Source organism: Caretta caretta, chromosome 2 (genome assembly GCF_965140235.1).
Source record: "Caretta caretta isolate rCarCar2 chromosome 2, rCarCar1.hap1, whole genome shotgun sequence".
Lineage (NCBI taxonomy): Eukaryota > Metazoa > Chordata > Testudines > Cheloniidae > Caretta > Caretta caretta.
The window spans coordinates 114274786-114291390 of NC_134207.1; the positions used below are offsets into that span (position 1 = coordinate 114274786).

Here is a 16605-nt window from a genome sequence, read left to right on the forward strand (position 1 = left end):
CTCTTTGAAAAGTGTGTTTTTCACCATTCTGAGTAATTTTAAAAGATGGATTATGCTAGGGAAGGGATGGATTAGGATGCTGTTACCTATCCACCCTCATGTGTTTCAGGGAGGAGGGGAATCTTTAAACAATATCATGCACCTAAGAAAGCAATTTCTGCAGGTTTCCACTCTGGTCTGGTCTGGACTTGCTGGGAATGCAGACTGCGCATCTACACAGATGAATACCAGGCAGGTGGAACCACCTTTGTGAGAGGCATCTGCAAGTGGAGTCCCTCAGGAAGCAGATAAGAGCTGCAAAAGGAGGTGGCTTGTTTGCGTAGCAACCAGGAGCACAAGGGCTTCATTGACAGGACATATGTGGAAACATCTGGGACAGAGGATGCTAGCCAACTAAGGATGACTACAGCAGCACCAGAGGAGAAAGGAGACTGTTTGTTGGCCACCTTGGGCAGTAGACAGTGGTGACCAGATGCTCAACACAATTATTATTAATGGGGGGGTACGGCTGCTACTCTGAACCTGTTATTAGATTATATTTCTGTTAACGGTTGCTATGAGCACAGAAAGAAGAGGGAGGAATGCAAGCAAATAGTGAAAAAAATAGGTTAAAGAGATAAGTTTGATGTATTCAAGTCAGCAGGGCCTCATGAATTTCATCCTAGAGTACTTAAGGAACTAGTTGAAGCAATCTTAGAACCATTAGCGATTACCTTGGAGAACCCAGAGGACTGGAGAAGGGCGAACATAGTACCTATCTTTAAAAAAGGGAACAAGGACGACCCTGGGAATTACAGATCAGTCAGCCTAACTTTGATACATGGAAAGATACTGGGACAAACTATTAAGCAACCAGCTTGTAATTTCCTTCTTTAACAGGGTTACTGGCCTAGTGGATTGGAGGAAAAACACTAGATGTGATGTATCTTTATTTTTAGTAAGGATTTGACACAGTCCCACATGACATTCTCATATGCAAACTAGGGCAATATGGTCTAGATTAAATTACTATGAAGTGGGTGCACACCTGGTTGAAAGACAGTACTCAAAAAGTAGTTATCAACAGTTTGCTGTCACACGGAGAAGACATATCTAGTGGGGTCCTGTAGGAAGGGTCAGTCCTGGGTCTCATATTATTCAGTATTTTTATTAATAACTTGGACAATGGAACAGAGAGAATGAGTATAAACTCTGTGGATCACAGGGAGCTGGACTTGATGATCTCTCGAGGTCCCTTCCATCTCTCCATTTCTATGATTCTATGAATTACTCCCTCTTGTGGAGTCACAATGGTTTAGTTTTTCCATAGGAACAAATACTAGCAAAAGGAGGAGCATGGTGAGTGGTCGTGAACAGTGGCAGGTGGCATAAAATGGTAGTGGGAAGAGGTGAAAAGCTTAGGTTGCCAGAGTTTCTGTGCACATATGACGTACATTCTGCAGAGATTAAGTGTGCGGGATCTGTGTTGTGTAGCCAGTGAGAAATAACCATAGCTGTCATGCAAAACAGTGTGTTGTGAGTAGTTACTGATAGTTGTGATCTGAACATTGCACAGGGGTTGACACACTTCACGGTTGTTATTGAATAGTAACATCAATCATTGTCATTCAGATTTTCAGCCAATCAGTATTCAGGGATTTACATAACTGAGTGCTTTCACTGTAGTCAATGCTAGCATCTTTGCATTTTGATTGACTGAGCTCCTAAGCATTATTTAAACATCTGGATTCCAACTAACTCTTTACTTTTCTCTACATTAGTATGCCTGCTGTGTGCTAGTGTTTAAGTCTCATTTCTTTTGTTCCTATAATTAAATCTCCAATAAAAAGAATATTTTAAAACAAAGCGTGTTCAATGGCACAAGTAACAAAGCAAAGAGGGGTATTCAAAACATTGGCAGGGTTTCCCAAATGGAGAACACCTGTATTATTAGATTAGCATTCATCTGGTTTGGGTTTTTTTAGGTCCAGGCCCACAATAAAGATAAAGGAGTAAGATTTAGCTGAGCGGTATCCAGCACACAGGTAAGCTTGGTTATTTGATGCATTAAGCACATATTTTAAGAGACAGATTTTTTTAGATCATCTTGCAACTTAGCTTTAAGGATATATTTTGATATTTAACATATATATTTTGTACTTTAAGTACATTTTTGTCAGCTGCATTATATATTGCAGAAGCTTTGTATCATCACTTTGAGGTGACTACACTGATGTGCACAGAATACATTTTTATATAAGGACTAAAAGAGACCCCAAGTAACTAGGCCAAAATTCCCTACTTCATTGTGAGAAATTACCTTCTCTAAACACACATTTAAAAACAGTATGGATCTCACAGGGAAATACTCTTAATATAGGACCTATGCCAATATTTTGTAAACTTATGCATATGCCTCAATCTTCCATCATCAAAAAGTGGAAAGCATGTAGGGGACACTGATTCCTTAAATGCAGGGCTTAATATGGGGCTATCATTCCCCCTGCCCACTGTTTTCCTACTTCCCTCCATCATTTGAGTTTGCCAGCTTCTGCTTAAAAGTGTAGACCTAGAGCCAGAAGCTTGCATTATAAGCAACCTGACAGGGATGAGTGTAGTTCCATTACTCCCACACTGCTTTCAAAACATTAGATGAAAAAAAAATCACTCAAGTTCTTTTGGCAATGCAAAAAGGAACACTATGCTTTATATCCATGTGTGCGTGATCACTGCACTGATAGGTCCCTGAGCTTTTGTAATTCATGAATGCTTAGAGTATTATCTAATATTAGAGATGTTACTTGTGATAATGTTCAACTCTACGGTTTCTGCTTCCTTCTTACGTGGAGGGGAGGGGAGGAACCATGAAGGTTACAGGTTTTTAATAATAAGGTGCAGTCTTTGGAAGAGTTGTCAGAGGCTGTGACCACTTACTGTAACTGAAAGAGCCTATGGCACCTTTTTTTGCAAGCTGAGGCTTGTTAACCAAGATGCCTTGGTCCAGTTCCAACCTTGGTAATTGCTTTCTGCCTGCCTAAGTTCCCTGTAAAAATTTAGTCGGAAAAATGTATTATTTGCTTGCTGACCTAAGTTCTGTATGATATTGTTATTACATAGTTGATACATCACAAGAGCTGTGTGCATTTTGCTGTGGATATCAGTGTAAGTTTGTAAAGCAATATAGGACATGTTAACATTAGCAGCATTGTTATAATGGTTGTGTTTAAATATTTAAATATTTGTTTTAAAAGTTTTGGCACATTTCATCTTGGTCACAAAATAACCAATACAAGAATCCAGCTTGGTGAAAATAGTGTCTACTACAGCAAAAAGAAAGAAAGGGGAAAAAAGAAAATCTACTTGGAGAACTTGAAGGATGTTTGTGTAAAGCACTCAGGATAAGTGAAAATTAAGGTTTCCTGCACCCTTCTTAACTTTGTCCTCTTACATGTATGCAGTTTGACCCTGTCTAATTATGTGATTTAATCCTCTCTCAAAGAAAAAAAGGATACATTCCTCTAACATCTTAGATATGCCTGGGTAACATTCCACTACATAGTACAACTGTGTATGGATGAGTCCATGCATCATTTATGTGTGGGAGACAGGTACTGAATGAGGCAAGGGATCTTATGAAAGCACAAACTTAACTGCATTTCCTGACTTAACTGTGCAAATCTAATGGTCTTTAAGAGGTTTTTTTTTGTTTTTGTTTTATGCAATTGAAGATCTTATGTATTTTAAAGAAGAAAAAGGCTCTATCCTGCTCAATGTCCACAATTAGTAAAGCAGATGCTCTTTATTGATATGGTGCCTGACCCAAAATCCACTGAAGTAAATATTCTTCAGACATTCTTCAGTCTGGCAAAGGAGCCCTGCTCTTTTCAGTGTGTACCTCAGCAGACATATACTGTATGTTCACTGAGCACCTGAGTTAGCCTCCCCAGATTTGTTTCTTTTGCTTAGAACGTTGGTGAATGTGCCTAAAATCTAGTATCCCAAGTTCTGCAAATGCTTATTCTAGGATTTTCAAGCACTTATAACTTTGCAAATACAAAACTTGTTTTCAGTCTAATTTTTTACAGCTCTTCTGTTCTATAAAGGTTATTTCCCAGTCAAAGTTCTAATCCCACCATTTGAGCACAAAAACGGTTTTAAAAAAATCAACCTCAAGAATATTTTATCAATGGCAAACACATTTGGAGAAGGGGGATGAGGGTGTTTTGTTCTCCCTCAAAAAGTGGCTGAACCACCATTTTTTCTTCAAACTTTTCCAAAGAATGTTCTCCTTAGGCCACAAATCAGACCTGAACCTTCCAGCCAGAAAAATGAAAATTTCAGGAAGTTAACTGCAAACAGCGATTTAATAGAAACACTGACATAACTTTTCACTATAGATTTGCTAGCACTTCAGCTAGTAAAACTGAGTTTTTAATCCTACTTATTCATGGGTAAACCCTCTTGATTAATTTTGTCCTAATGTCCTTGGCCTGCCACTCAGATCAGTATTTTTTACAATGGTGTTGATTAGTTAGTTGCTATAATGGCATTTTACCTCCAAGAGGGAAAGAAAAGGATTAAAGTTCCTCCACATAGCAGCATTAGTTGGAATTATTAGCATCTTAATATGTCCATTACTGAGAGAGCCTAGGGCTGACTAACTCCAGCCCTGCTCTTACCAGATGAGGATGCTATAAACTATAGGACTGAGGTAGATAATACTAAGCATTTCTTTACACTTTTGTAAGCCCTTTATTTTAAAATATTTTCCTGCTTGAATCCGCTGTTCATTTTAGTAATAATATTAACACGCGGCCTCACAGCAAATGTTTTCATAGTCTAAGTTTATAATTTTTCAATATTGATTCTGATAGGGTCAGAAATAAGCGTGGTGATTTTTTTGACTTTTCAAGGCCTGATCCTACAGCCGCTTAGTCATGTAAGTAACTTCCCACTGAATTCAAATGGCAAAGTTCAGGGGCTTATAACTTGACCATATCTGGGTAAATTTTCATGGGAAAAGGAGAAGACCCAAGGACTATTCCCCTGCCAAATTCCAAGCTCCTGCTACAAAGCAGGGAGGCACAAGAACTCTTCAAAGAAACAGCTGGGGGAAAAATACATTTAACATTCGCCTAACTAAGATTTTTCCTTAACCTTGTTTTTTAAAAGGGCGGAACTGCTTTTACTGCAACTTTCCAAAATTGTTCAGCTTGAGGCAGAGGGCAAGTATGGAAAATTTCAGCCTACATGGCTACGTTTGGCAAAGTTTATAAGCTACTGAAAGCAGGGAATTATAATGGAAAATGTTAGGCAATCTCAACTACAAGTGTCCCTAACAGCTCTGCTTATGAGAGACCGAAGGTACTTCTTACTAACTGAACAATATCCTGGGCTGATAAACACTTCTACCTGCAGCCTTGAGTCTATTTCCAATAAATGCAGTTTATTTTGTCCAGAAAATGGGAACATTTAACTTAACAACTAATTAAGGCATTTATTCCATATTATCAAGTTATAGTCTTTATCCAAGTTTAAGAAAGATATAGTATACTATGGCAACGAAGGTGGAAATATTTCCAAATATTACACTGTATTATCAATAATATACAGCAGCGCCTCCTTTGTAAACCATCACCACCCGACCTGTTTTTCTAATAGTACTGCAGGTACATACTTGAAGTAGCATAGAATTATTATTAGTTATTATTAGAAGAGTATTGCAGTCTTGCATTGGACATCTCCAATTCCCCAGTGAGACAATTTAAAACTACTTGGCAGAGAGCTTTTACAGACTTATAGGTAAATGTTAACAAGAAAATTACGAAACAAAATTAGCACCTCTTTCTAAATTTGATGGATTACTATTTTTTAAAGTAAACTCACACAGATTAAGTGTAAATACTGCTTCAGCTATTAGTCTCTGCTCATTACTGTCTAACAGACTCATAGTGACATCTGCTGGAAGAACCTTAAGATCCTCAGATAAGCAGCTGTAAATGTTTGAACCTGAAACTACGTAAAAAAAGAAAAGAGCTTATGGCTTCTCACATTCTTTTCTTTAAACAAGAAGTGTTATTCACACATAATCCTGCCTTGTGTATATCTCGTATTATGAATTACCAGTAGCCACAAATATTCTACTCCCAGGTCAGAGGATGTAGAGTTAGAATGCATATTACATACATTTAAGCTGAGCAAATAATCATGTTAATTATTTTTAAAAAAAATCTTCCTTGGAAAAGAAAAAAAAGGTCAATTTTAGATTCTTCCAGATTATCAGAAGTAGATTTTTACTGAGGTTTTCATTTATTTTAACCTTTTCTATGCTAAGAACGCAGAATGAAACAGCATTGAACTAATCCAGAGCCTTGAAAATCAGTTTATGAACTACTGTGATAAATGACACCCTGCTAATTAACTTGGAAAAATCTGATCTTTAGAAAGGCTCATGTAATTTTGTTTGAAAACTACAATTCAGTGTATATTACATATAAAAATATCTAAATTACAGTGTGGAAAGCAAGAAATATTTTTAGGATGAAAACTTTCTGCATAGAGACTGCTCACAAATTCTTCTCATCACTGGAGTTTATTGTTAATAACCTCTATAACGTAGCTGGCGATTTACTTAAGTCTGCAAACTCTTACACTTGTGAGTAGTTTTATTCAGGCAAGCAACCTCACTCATATGCACTTGGCAGGATCAGGCCTAGAATGTTTACAATTCAGAAGAGATACAAATTCATTTTATTAAAAAGACTGCAAAGTAAAAACAAACATGGTCAAAAAGGATATCCCCAGTTGGATTTTGTCACACAAAATGGTTCACTTCTGCTGACAGCTGTATTCAGATATTAACATTCCTTACATTGTAACCCTTGGGGACAAGAACATTCCATGGATCAGAAGATGAAAGGTAAAAGGATGTGGGGATGGTTTGGAACACAAAAGGTGAAACCAAAAAGTATTTACTAATACCCAAATGATGACAAATCCAAACAAAAGAACACTGTTAAAAGCTCTGATCCCACAGATTCTTACCCAGCAAGGGGGAATCTCACTCTCGCTCTCTTTTAAAGAACACCGTAGTCCTGTAAATTCTTAAGTGTAATGACTGCAATGTCTCAAGTTGTTTGAAAAATGGATAGCATTAAGTACATGCACACAATAGGGAAATATCTACAACAGCTTTCCATTCCCTTTTTCTATACGCTGATATTAAACTGTGTAGTACTTCCAGGTGAGAGTCAACCTCTTTCTGATATTGGCTACTCATAGTGGTATCAGTACTGGTATTAGTAGGATAACATAAGTAGTGGCAAATTTTAACGGTCAGACTCAAACAAAAAGCTAGTAGTTTCTTTAAATGCCAAACACTAATTTCAGCTGATTAACCCGAAGAAAAACCTACTGAGTTTTACTGGAGACAACAGCTTAGTTAAGTAGGTATCAACAGAAGTCTAGACATGTGTATGGCCAGTAAGAATATGCATTATTACATATGCTAGGATAACAAATTATAACATAAGACCTATAGACACCCTGCTGCTTCAGGACAGAAGCGAATAATTAACTGCCTTAAGGGAAAGATGAAATTTCCGCTATGACCAAGTCATTTCCCAATTGTCCCTTCCTGGATTTCTTGCACCTTCCTCTAAAAAACAGCTGGTATTGGCTGCTGCCTGAGGAAGAATACTGGGTCAGCTGGACCATTGGTTCCTATGATATAAACGTGCCACTTCTAACAATCAGTCAGCTCTTTGAATAAAAAATAAAAGCATGCAAAAGCTGTCATTTATTAAAGTAAAAAAAAAAAAAAAAAGCATATTTCACACAAATAAAACATTCACCACTGAAAATCAAGGTGGTGGAAGGTGAAAGGATCAAATAATACTGATGTTATTAGGTGAAATCAGATGATTTACACAATCTCCAAAGACAATAAACATGATTCAATCACTATAAAAGTACAAGCATAACGCCACAGTTTAGATGTATTGTAGTATCAGATCTTACTGTGCAGCATAAGCATTAAGTGCTATTAAAAATAATTAATTTTAAATAGTGCCGCAGCATGATACACATGTAAATGTACATGCAAGGTGAGGTAATAATCTTTTTTCCCCCCAATTTAAAAATGGTACAGTTAGTAAATTCTACCTTATCAAGCACATGATACTAAATTATTTAGGGTAAAATTTTCAAAAGTGCCTACGTGACTTTGGAGTCCAAGTTCCATTTACTTTACACAGTCAGTTACTGTAAATGAACCGTGTTAACTCAGAGGTTAAAGACTCTTAATTTGTAATAGAGATGAAGCTTAATAATGTGGTTCTTCTAAAGAACATGTGTAATTTCTTCCACAGAACACCACAGACCTTTAATAAAACAGAGCAAACGGATTTTCAACAGGACATAGGCTCCTAAGTGACTCAGGCACTTTTTAAAATGTTACCTTTAGTAAACAAAGGTAAATATCAAGTACATTTCCCAATTTCCCACCTCTACTGGAGATTCTCATATTAATTTAAAAATGTTTGTTTCATATGTAGTTTTGCTTCTGTTTTTGCTCTGGAACAACAAGAGCACAATAAAGGCTGAAGAAAGTGGCCTTTGGAAAAGAAACAAAAGGGGGTGAGAGGTGCACAGCAACCATTTACAACTTTTGCATGCCCCAAGGGGAGACTTCCTGTACATCCTTCATGAATTCAGGTGCCGTGGTTACATACATCAAAATAATTCTCTCTCTTTTGTTTGGGCAAACAAAGACTAGAGAATATTGATGAGAAATAAAACTTTACACAACTGTAAAAACATAAAACTAATAAAGGGTTTAAAAAAACCTATGTGAAATAGCAGCACTTAAATGTACAAACTGTAAGCAGAGAAAAAACTTGGCATACATACAGTCAACATGCATTTCTTTGCTGATGCAATCTTAACACCTTACAGTGCATACCCAAAATTCACAACCTTGTCTAGAGCACTGCTTTTAGAAGGTCCTATGCTTGTATAACGCTGACAGATCCCAGTCGTTGGCAGGGGGAACTGAGCTTGGGACCTCTGGAGCTTCGTGCATGAGCCTCTACCGCACGTGCTAAAAGCCAACTGCCGGTTAGCTACGGCTGTAGAACAGACTCATTTTCTCTCTTGCTAAGTGCTGTCAGTGCCACTAGCTGGGACAGAACACTACACCCAGAAGGTGTGTGGGTTACATTTGCATGTACTGGCACACAACTCCAAAACTAAAGATACATGGAGTCAGTTTCTTTAAGGAGAAACATTTTAAGTGTTCCCCAAAACTTGCATTGTTTTCTCTGTAGAACAGAGCAAAATATACATCATTCTACAATATATAGTACATACTACTACTAGGTTAAATTTTGATATACATTAGAACTTTTACAGAGATTACTGAAAAATGTTCAGGTCAATTTACGTCTGGGACACAGATGTACCTGAAACATGACGACAGATCCTTGCTATGTCTCGTTAAAGACTGGGTATCAAATTTTCTTCCCTGAAGAGAATTATGCACTATCTACGTGCTTTGTTTTCTCTTGGTATTTGGGCACCTATTAATGATTTTAGCTGTTTCTGGCAAGTGGACACTTCAGATCAGGCTAGGATTTTCAGAAGAGCCTAATGGAATTAATGTCTAAATCTCAATGAATTTCAATTTTTTTTTTTTTTTTAAAAATCCCACTAAATTTAGCTATAGCATTTTAGTAATTTTCTTGCAAAAATGTTGTGCCCTAATATATGCTAGTGAACTACTATGTAGTCTAACAGTTATAATTAAAATAATAATTTAAAAATAACTATTGTCCAGAGTACTAATGAGGATTTTAAATCCAAAACCATAACTCTCCTACTATAAAGGGAGATCTTTAACAATGCAAACATAAACCTATCAATCACTTACGTTTTTTCACTCTAGTGAATAGAACATCCCTGATCACCTATACTACAAAAGGCCAAATAAGATTATGATATCTGCAGAATGGTATTTAAAAAAAACAACATGGATACAGTGCTAAAATCTGAAGCTGTGTCTCAGCTATTACCTGAGAATAAACTAAAAGCTTGGTACAGCAGAGAAACTATTGCAAACTTGGTCTGTTGTACAAGAGGGGAAACTGAGGTACACCATCTCATGAATTTCATAAATGACCAGTGAATGAGGTAATTCACTAGCCTGACTATAGAACAAAATAAGGACAGTCTGGAGGTAATTCTTCTGTTTTTCCTGCAAGTAGCAAGGACATTTGTAAAAGAAAGTGGTATTATTATTAAGCAATAATCTGTCCCCACCATGGGGAAGGAAATTGTTTCTTTTGTTTTTCAGACACTCTACAAGCAAGCTGGCGCCAGCGGGAAAAATAACCCAGAATACCATGGATCTATGTTTTGTGTTGTTTGTCTGTGGTGTTTGTCTTGTTGCTAGCATTGTTGTGTTTTAATGAACAGAAAACCTCATGATGTGGGTGGGGGATGGCTTCCAAAGGCTGGCCTTGGGGGGGGAAGATGTGTATGGGAATGCAAATTCTCAACTAGGAGGCCAGCACCTGTGTAATAGCTACTGTGGTACCTGGAAATGGAATGGCAACTAAGGTGGCCCCCACAAGCCCTATGGAAATAATGAAAAGGGGAGGAGCTCACTGGGAATTAATGGAGGGGTGTGTAAAATAGTGTAAATCAATAGAAGATGTTTGGATGTGCCCCTCTCCTATGACTATAGAGGAGCGGGATCAATGGCCTATGCAAGGGGTGGACAATTGGGTGTACTGTGTATAAGGTGTTTTGCTGGGAATGTACATATTACTGGGGGCACAATTACACCAGCTCATAACCAAACTACACCCATCTACATGCTGCTATATGGACTTTGGTGCACAAATGGATCTGTGAATCTTATTGCTGTGAATAAGCCAGGGCTTACTGCCTGATTCCATACCAAGTGGTCAAGCTGGTTTGGACAATATCCCATTTCTCTGTGAACATTCAATGGACTTGTGATATGGACAAAAGCATACAAAACTTGCAGGAGCAGCTTGTTGCAACTGCCAGCAACTGGACACAAGATCGTGACCCCATCGAAGGAGGAGAGGCAGTATTTTGGGGGTGTCTCGGATGTTGGACCATACTGCAGTGGTCAGGACTCGGTGTTGCTGTGGATTTTGTATTGTTAACTGTACTTGTGTTACGTTGCATAGGGAGATAACCTATTAGGAATGTAATAAGCCCTCCAAACCCTGCAGTGTACTAGACAACCCGGACCCAACCTTCTCAGGCCCACTCTAATGGGAAGTCTGGAACACTAATTGGAATAGGTGTGGTATGCCCGTATGAGAGAAGGTGCAGGGCACAATACTACACAAGGGGCAGTGGGACAAATGGAATATCGACACCTTCCACCTTGATGCCTGGCCCTATCAGGAAATGTGTTGCCATATGTCCTATGCTTTTCCAGGGATACCTGGGCAGGAGAATCCCAAAAGAAAAAGAAAAAAAAAAAGGGGTGGAGTGTTAGGATATAGATATTCAGGCCTGTCTGTAAAGGCCTATACTCTAAGAATTTAGGTGTATTCTTATCACTTGGCTAGTGATAGAGGTATAAAAGAAAGAAAGAATCAAAACCACTGTCTGCCAGTGTAAGGGCCTTCTCTTACTGTGACAGTTTGTGGCCCTGTGCTTAGGCTCAGGCCTTTGGCTAAGCAGCAGAGGCAGCCATAAGCTGGGAAGCGACCGGTCACATCCTCACATTCCAAACTAGTCACATTGAAATAAGGTGCTATTGGGCTGTTAGGCACTATCAGGACAGGATTGTATTCCTATCACCTCCAGAGAAAGGGAAGTGCCTAGAAAATGTAAAAGGAAACTTAGTTTGATAGCATCCTGTCTGGCAAGAACTCACTTATCAATAGCTGGGATGTGAAATCCTCACTTCTGTATTGTTTTGTCATTATAGTTCCCACTTTGCTGTTGTTTGTCTGTATAATCTCTGTCTGGTTCTGTGATTGTTCCTGTCTGCTGTATAATTAATTTTGCTGGGTGTAAACTAATTGAGGTGGGGGGATATAATTGGTTACATAATCATGTTACAATATGTTAGGATTGGTTAGTTAAATTTCAGGAAAATGATTGGTTAAGGTATAGCTAAGCAGAACTCAAGTTTTACTCTATAATCCGTAGTCAATGAGGAAGTGACTGGGTGTGGGTGTGGGTGGGGGTAGGCATGTGGGTGTGTGAGATGGGAACAGGGAATGGGGGTAAGAAAATTGGAATCATGTTTTGCTAAAGGGGGAAATGGGAACAGGGAATGGGAGTAAGGAAGTTGGAATCATGTTTGGCTAAGGGCAGGAATGGGAACAGGGACACAGGTGTAAGGCTTTGTGGTGTCAGAGCTGGGAAGGAGGATACTAAGGAAGGAAACTGGAATCATGCTTGCTGGAAGTTCACCCCAATAAACATCGAATTGTTTGCACCTTTGGACTTTGGGTATTGTTGCTCTCTGTTCATGCGAGAAGGACCAGGGAAGTAAGTGGGTGAAGGAATAAGCCCCCTAACACAACAGTTCAGCATTTTTTTTTTTTTATTGTGTGTGGAAACTGAACATTTGAAATAAAATTGTTCCTAAGTGAGAAATAAATGTGACTATGTAATGGCTGCATATTTTCTGTGGTACTTGTTTTGTACATCAATTACTAAGAGGACTAATTCATGAATTTTGTTGTCAAATAAGAAAGATTACCTTTGTTTTTTTCTGGTCTTCAGAAGGAATAAATCAATTTGTGCTCAGAAAGGGCAAATGCCGCTTCCTTTGTACTTAGAACATTACTGAGTCATACCAACTGAAGAACATTGAGTCACATTCTCAACATTATTAAGAATTAAATTCAGACTGATTCACTTAGTCTGCTATTAGTTGTCAAGTGGGAGCAAGTGCATTAATCTATTACCCTTTCTTCTTCTTTCAATAAACTCTTCACTACTTTTCTCTTTAAAGCCTCTTCCACAATCTAATAAACTATTCAATGTAAAGAAGAAAAATATTCCAAAGTAAAAATTATGTCTGATCCTACTGCAGTACAGGTGGGTGGGCGGATGAATTCCATCACTACACTGATGAATTTCTAGAGCCAAAACTAAGTCCTAAAATAATGTCCTGTCTTACCTCTCAGAGTTGCCCACTGCTAGTGATCCATCTTATTCAATTAATCAAAATCTGCAATGTCCCTAATTCTGCATTTCTGGAACAGCTTCAACCTCCTACCCTCTTCCATCGGCAGCTTTGAGAGTGTTTTAGGAATACAGGATTTGGTTCAAATTTTATCAATTGTTATAAATGCCTTTTACTGATGTTCATGTTATTAATGACAAAGTAAAAAGGGTGAAGGTGGAAAAGTGGCAGAATTGTTAACTGCATATCACCCCACCTAGTGATATACACTCAATCACTGCTACAAGAGCACAGTCTTCTTCTGCATGCAGCACAATGACTGCTTTTTTGCTTTCTGGGATGAGCTGCACAAAATATTTACAGCAATATGTTCATAATTTGAGCATTTTAGTGAAGATTTGACATTTGGTCCAATTTTTGTGAGACTTATATTAAAATTTGATGTTTTCAAGCAAAATTATTTTCAGTGAAAAATGTGAAATTTTGTGATATGGAACTGCATGTTCTGCAGGAAAATTTATGTTTCTGAGATATTTTGAGGTTTTGTAAAATTGGTGATATTAAACTGCGTAGCATTTTTTTGAACATTTCCCAGCAATGGACTTTTAGCAAATGCCATCTTTTTTTTTTTCTGGCTTATGTGTCTTTCTAGTATCTTTTACTCTCTCTGTCATATTTCTAAGGTGTCTATCACACTGGCATTTCCTTCCAACAGAAGTCAAAGGCTTTGGGTGAGAAAGGCTAGATACGTGAGATGACAGAAAAATAAATCAGTACAAACGTGGAGTAAAAAAATGAAGATTTAAAATCCGTACCATATTCTTCTCCATCCTGGTCATCTATTAAGCCTACTGAAACTCCTAAATCCATACATTTCTTGCTGTGTGCCTTGGACTTCATATGTTTTGTCAAGTTTCCTTAAGAGAAAAACAAAAATGAATTACTCTTTAAATATACATATCTATGTACCCAAGATTTACTCTTTAAATATACATATCTCTGTACCCATGTCACATTCTGCACATGGATCTACACTGAGACAAATACAGTTACAGGTGTACTTTGATTTTGTGTATGATATATAACCAGCTCACTCTTCCCCACACCCTGATAAGCTGTCCACAGTTATCAAACATCTAACACCCTGAACCAAGTGTCACAACACTTAACTTGTAGGGACCTAGAAAAATCACCGGAACAAACACTACAATCAAAAATGCCTGAGTTAGGTGCCTAGGCTCACTATACAATGAATGGGGACAGATAGGCATCTAAGAATGAGATCCACAAAAAAACAGCATGTGAGATGGAGAACCGCCTAAGCTAGCCAATCGAAAATGCAGAGGAGAGGGGTGTGTCCTAAGCCGCACTCCTCTCAGGGAGGCACCTATCTCTGCTTGCCTATCACAACCAAGAACCCCTCTCCTGGAGTCACTTGCTTAGATGGCTAAAGTGTTTCTTACAAGAATGAGGTAGGGACTTGCCACCACCACAGTGGAAGTGCCTGTTATATTAATTTTGATGAAATAAATAACTCAAAAGAGTTAAGGAGTTAACATGACCCTGTCACTGTCCACCATTAAACAGTTTTAAACCAAATTGGGGGTTTGGTATACAGAGAATTTACCCTGCTTGGTGCCATGTGACAAATTCAGATTCAAGACTCACTGAATTTGTCACACGGCAAACATGCCATAAAAGGTGTTTTTAATTTTTTATTAAAGTTACAGAAATGGAGGAAAAACAATTAAAGCATTTGAAATGTGAAGTATTGAGGAAAAGAGAAAAAGTTAGTAGAGATCGGCTGGAGCTGTTGTTGATGTTCGAAACAGTTTCCTAGAAGGCAAAATGACAAATGCACACAAATGGGGAAAGAAAAGAACAGCAACGACAGAAAAATGCTGCTTCTATCTGTGGTGTTGATTCTCACCTGAAATCTCCGTGCTGGAGAAACACGTGGTCTTTTCAGCCACTTTGAGATCTGGCTGACCTCTTGTAACAGAGTTGTGCTGTTTAGGGCATTGCTTTTAGCTGCCTTTCGGGCCACAAACTTACAGCAGTGTTGCAAAATATGCAGTCTTGGATGGCTAAGCCAGACTCTCACTGGACGGAAAGCAAAAGGAGAGAGACAGGAAAGAGAAGAAATAAGATAGGGAAGGAAATACGGCAGGGGGAGGGAGAGAGGAGAAAGAGGGTGAAGGGTTCGACAAATTCTCACACCCCACCGGTTGGGATTTTGCCACCTCCACTGGCTATGTTATCTGGGTCCTTCTCTCTGGTCTCGCTTTGTCAGGACATCTCTTAGGATTAGGCTGACGAAGGCCCAACAGTGTCACAGTGGATCCTGGGTCCCAGGAGACAGTGAGGGTGGAAACCATGATGGTGAAGCTCACTTCTTCCCCTTTTTTCAGTCAGCAATTGTCAGACTCAATTTTCACCCCCGAAGTCTTTTCTCTGAAGAGCTCCAAAAGTGAGTGATGGGTGGAATAGCTCGTCCCCTCATTATGTTGTCCACCAATTAGACCTAATTTCCAGTCCCACACTTCTCTTGTTTACCAGGCATGAGCTTAACATAGTCCTAGTCCATGGTTACGTCAATAGGTCTTTTTGGTTAGACTAAGTCTTTCGGTCTCCATTTTATACCTTTTCCCATCAACATTTATTTTTGTGACATTTTATGAACTTTGATGCACTTTCATATAACAGCCTTGCCAAAATCTGCATCAGCTCTGGGTGCAGTCACAAGAGCGTAATGCTGGGAAAACATTTGTACCGAAGATCAAGTTGCTGTCCTGCAGATATCTAAAAGGTATGTTTTTTAGCAGAGCTACTGAGGTAGATTGAACACTGGTGGAATGAGCTCCAGTCTTGGAGGAAGGAGAACCCCCGAGGCTTACTAACAGGGTAAAATGCATCCTTCAACCCATTTGGATAGTCTTTGGGTGGACACTGCTTGTCCTTTCATGCATTCTGCAATTGAGATGAAAAGCCTGGGTGAAGCCCTAAAGGGTCTACCTCTGTCTAGGTACAAGTCAAGAGTTCTCCTTGCATCCAGTGTGGGAAAGCTTGAGTCTTCTCTCTAAGTCTGAGTCTTACTATAAAACACAAGGAGGTGGATCTCCTGGTTGATGGGAAACCTTGGGAAGGAAGCGAGGGTACGGATGTAGAGTCATCGTGTTGTGATAGAACACTATATACCGTAGGTCAGTGATCAAGACTCCAAGCTTCATTACCCTCCTGGCTGAGTGGATGGCTATGAGAAATGAGATCTTAAAGGGACAGATGAAGGAGGGAACAGTTCGCCATAGGTTTAAATTGAGGTTTCCTCCATGCAATAAGGAGTAAGTTGAGGTCCCTTGGTGGAGTTGGTTCCTTGACAGGAGGGAAGAGGTTGAAGAGGCCTTTGATAAACCTCATTGTGGTTGGGTGAGTAAAAACTG

General features: G+C 38.7%; 1 protein-coding gene across 15 annotated transcripts in view; it reads right to left on the reverse strand.

Annotated features, from left to right (window-relative positions):
- HIVEP1 (HIVEP zinc finger 1) overlaps positions 1-16605 on the reverse strand; it is a 184149-nt gene that overhangs the window by 7062 nt on the left and 160482 nt on the right. For all 15 annotated transcript variants that reach the window (XM_048839838.2, XM_048839839.2, XM_048839842.2 and 12 more), the window contains one exon: positions 13981-14082. In XM_048839838.2, coding sequence (XP_048695795.2) covers positions 13981-14082 — 102 coding nt within the window. The remainder of the gene's footprint in view (positions 1-13980; positions 14083-16605) is intronic.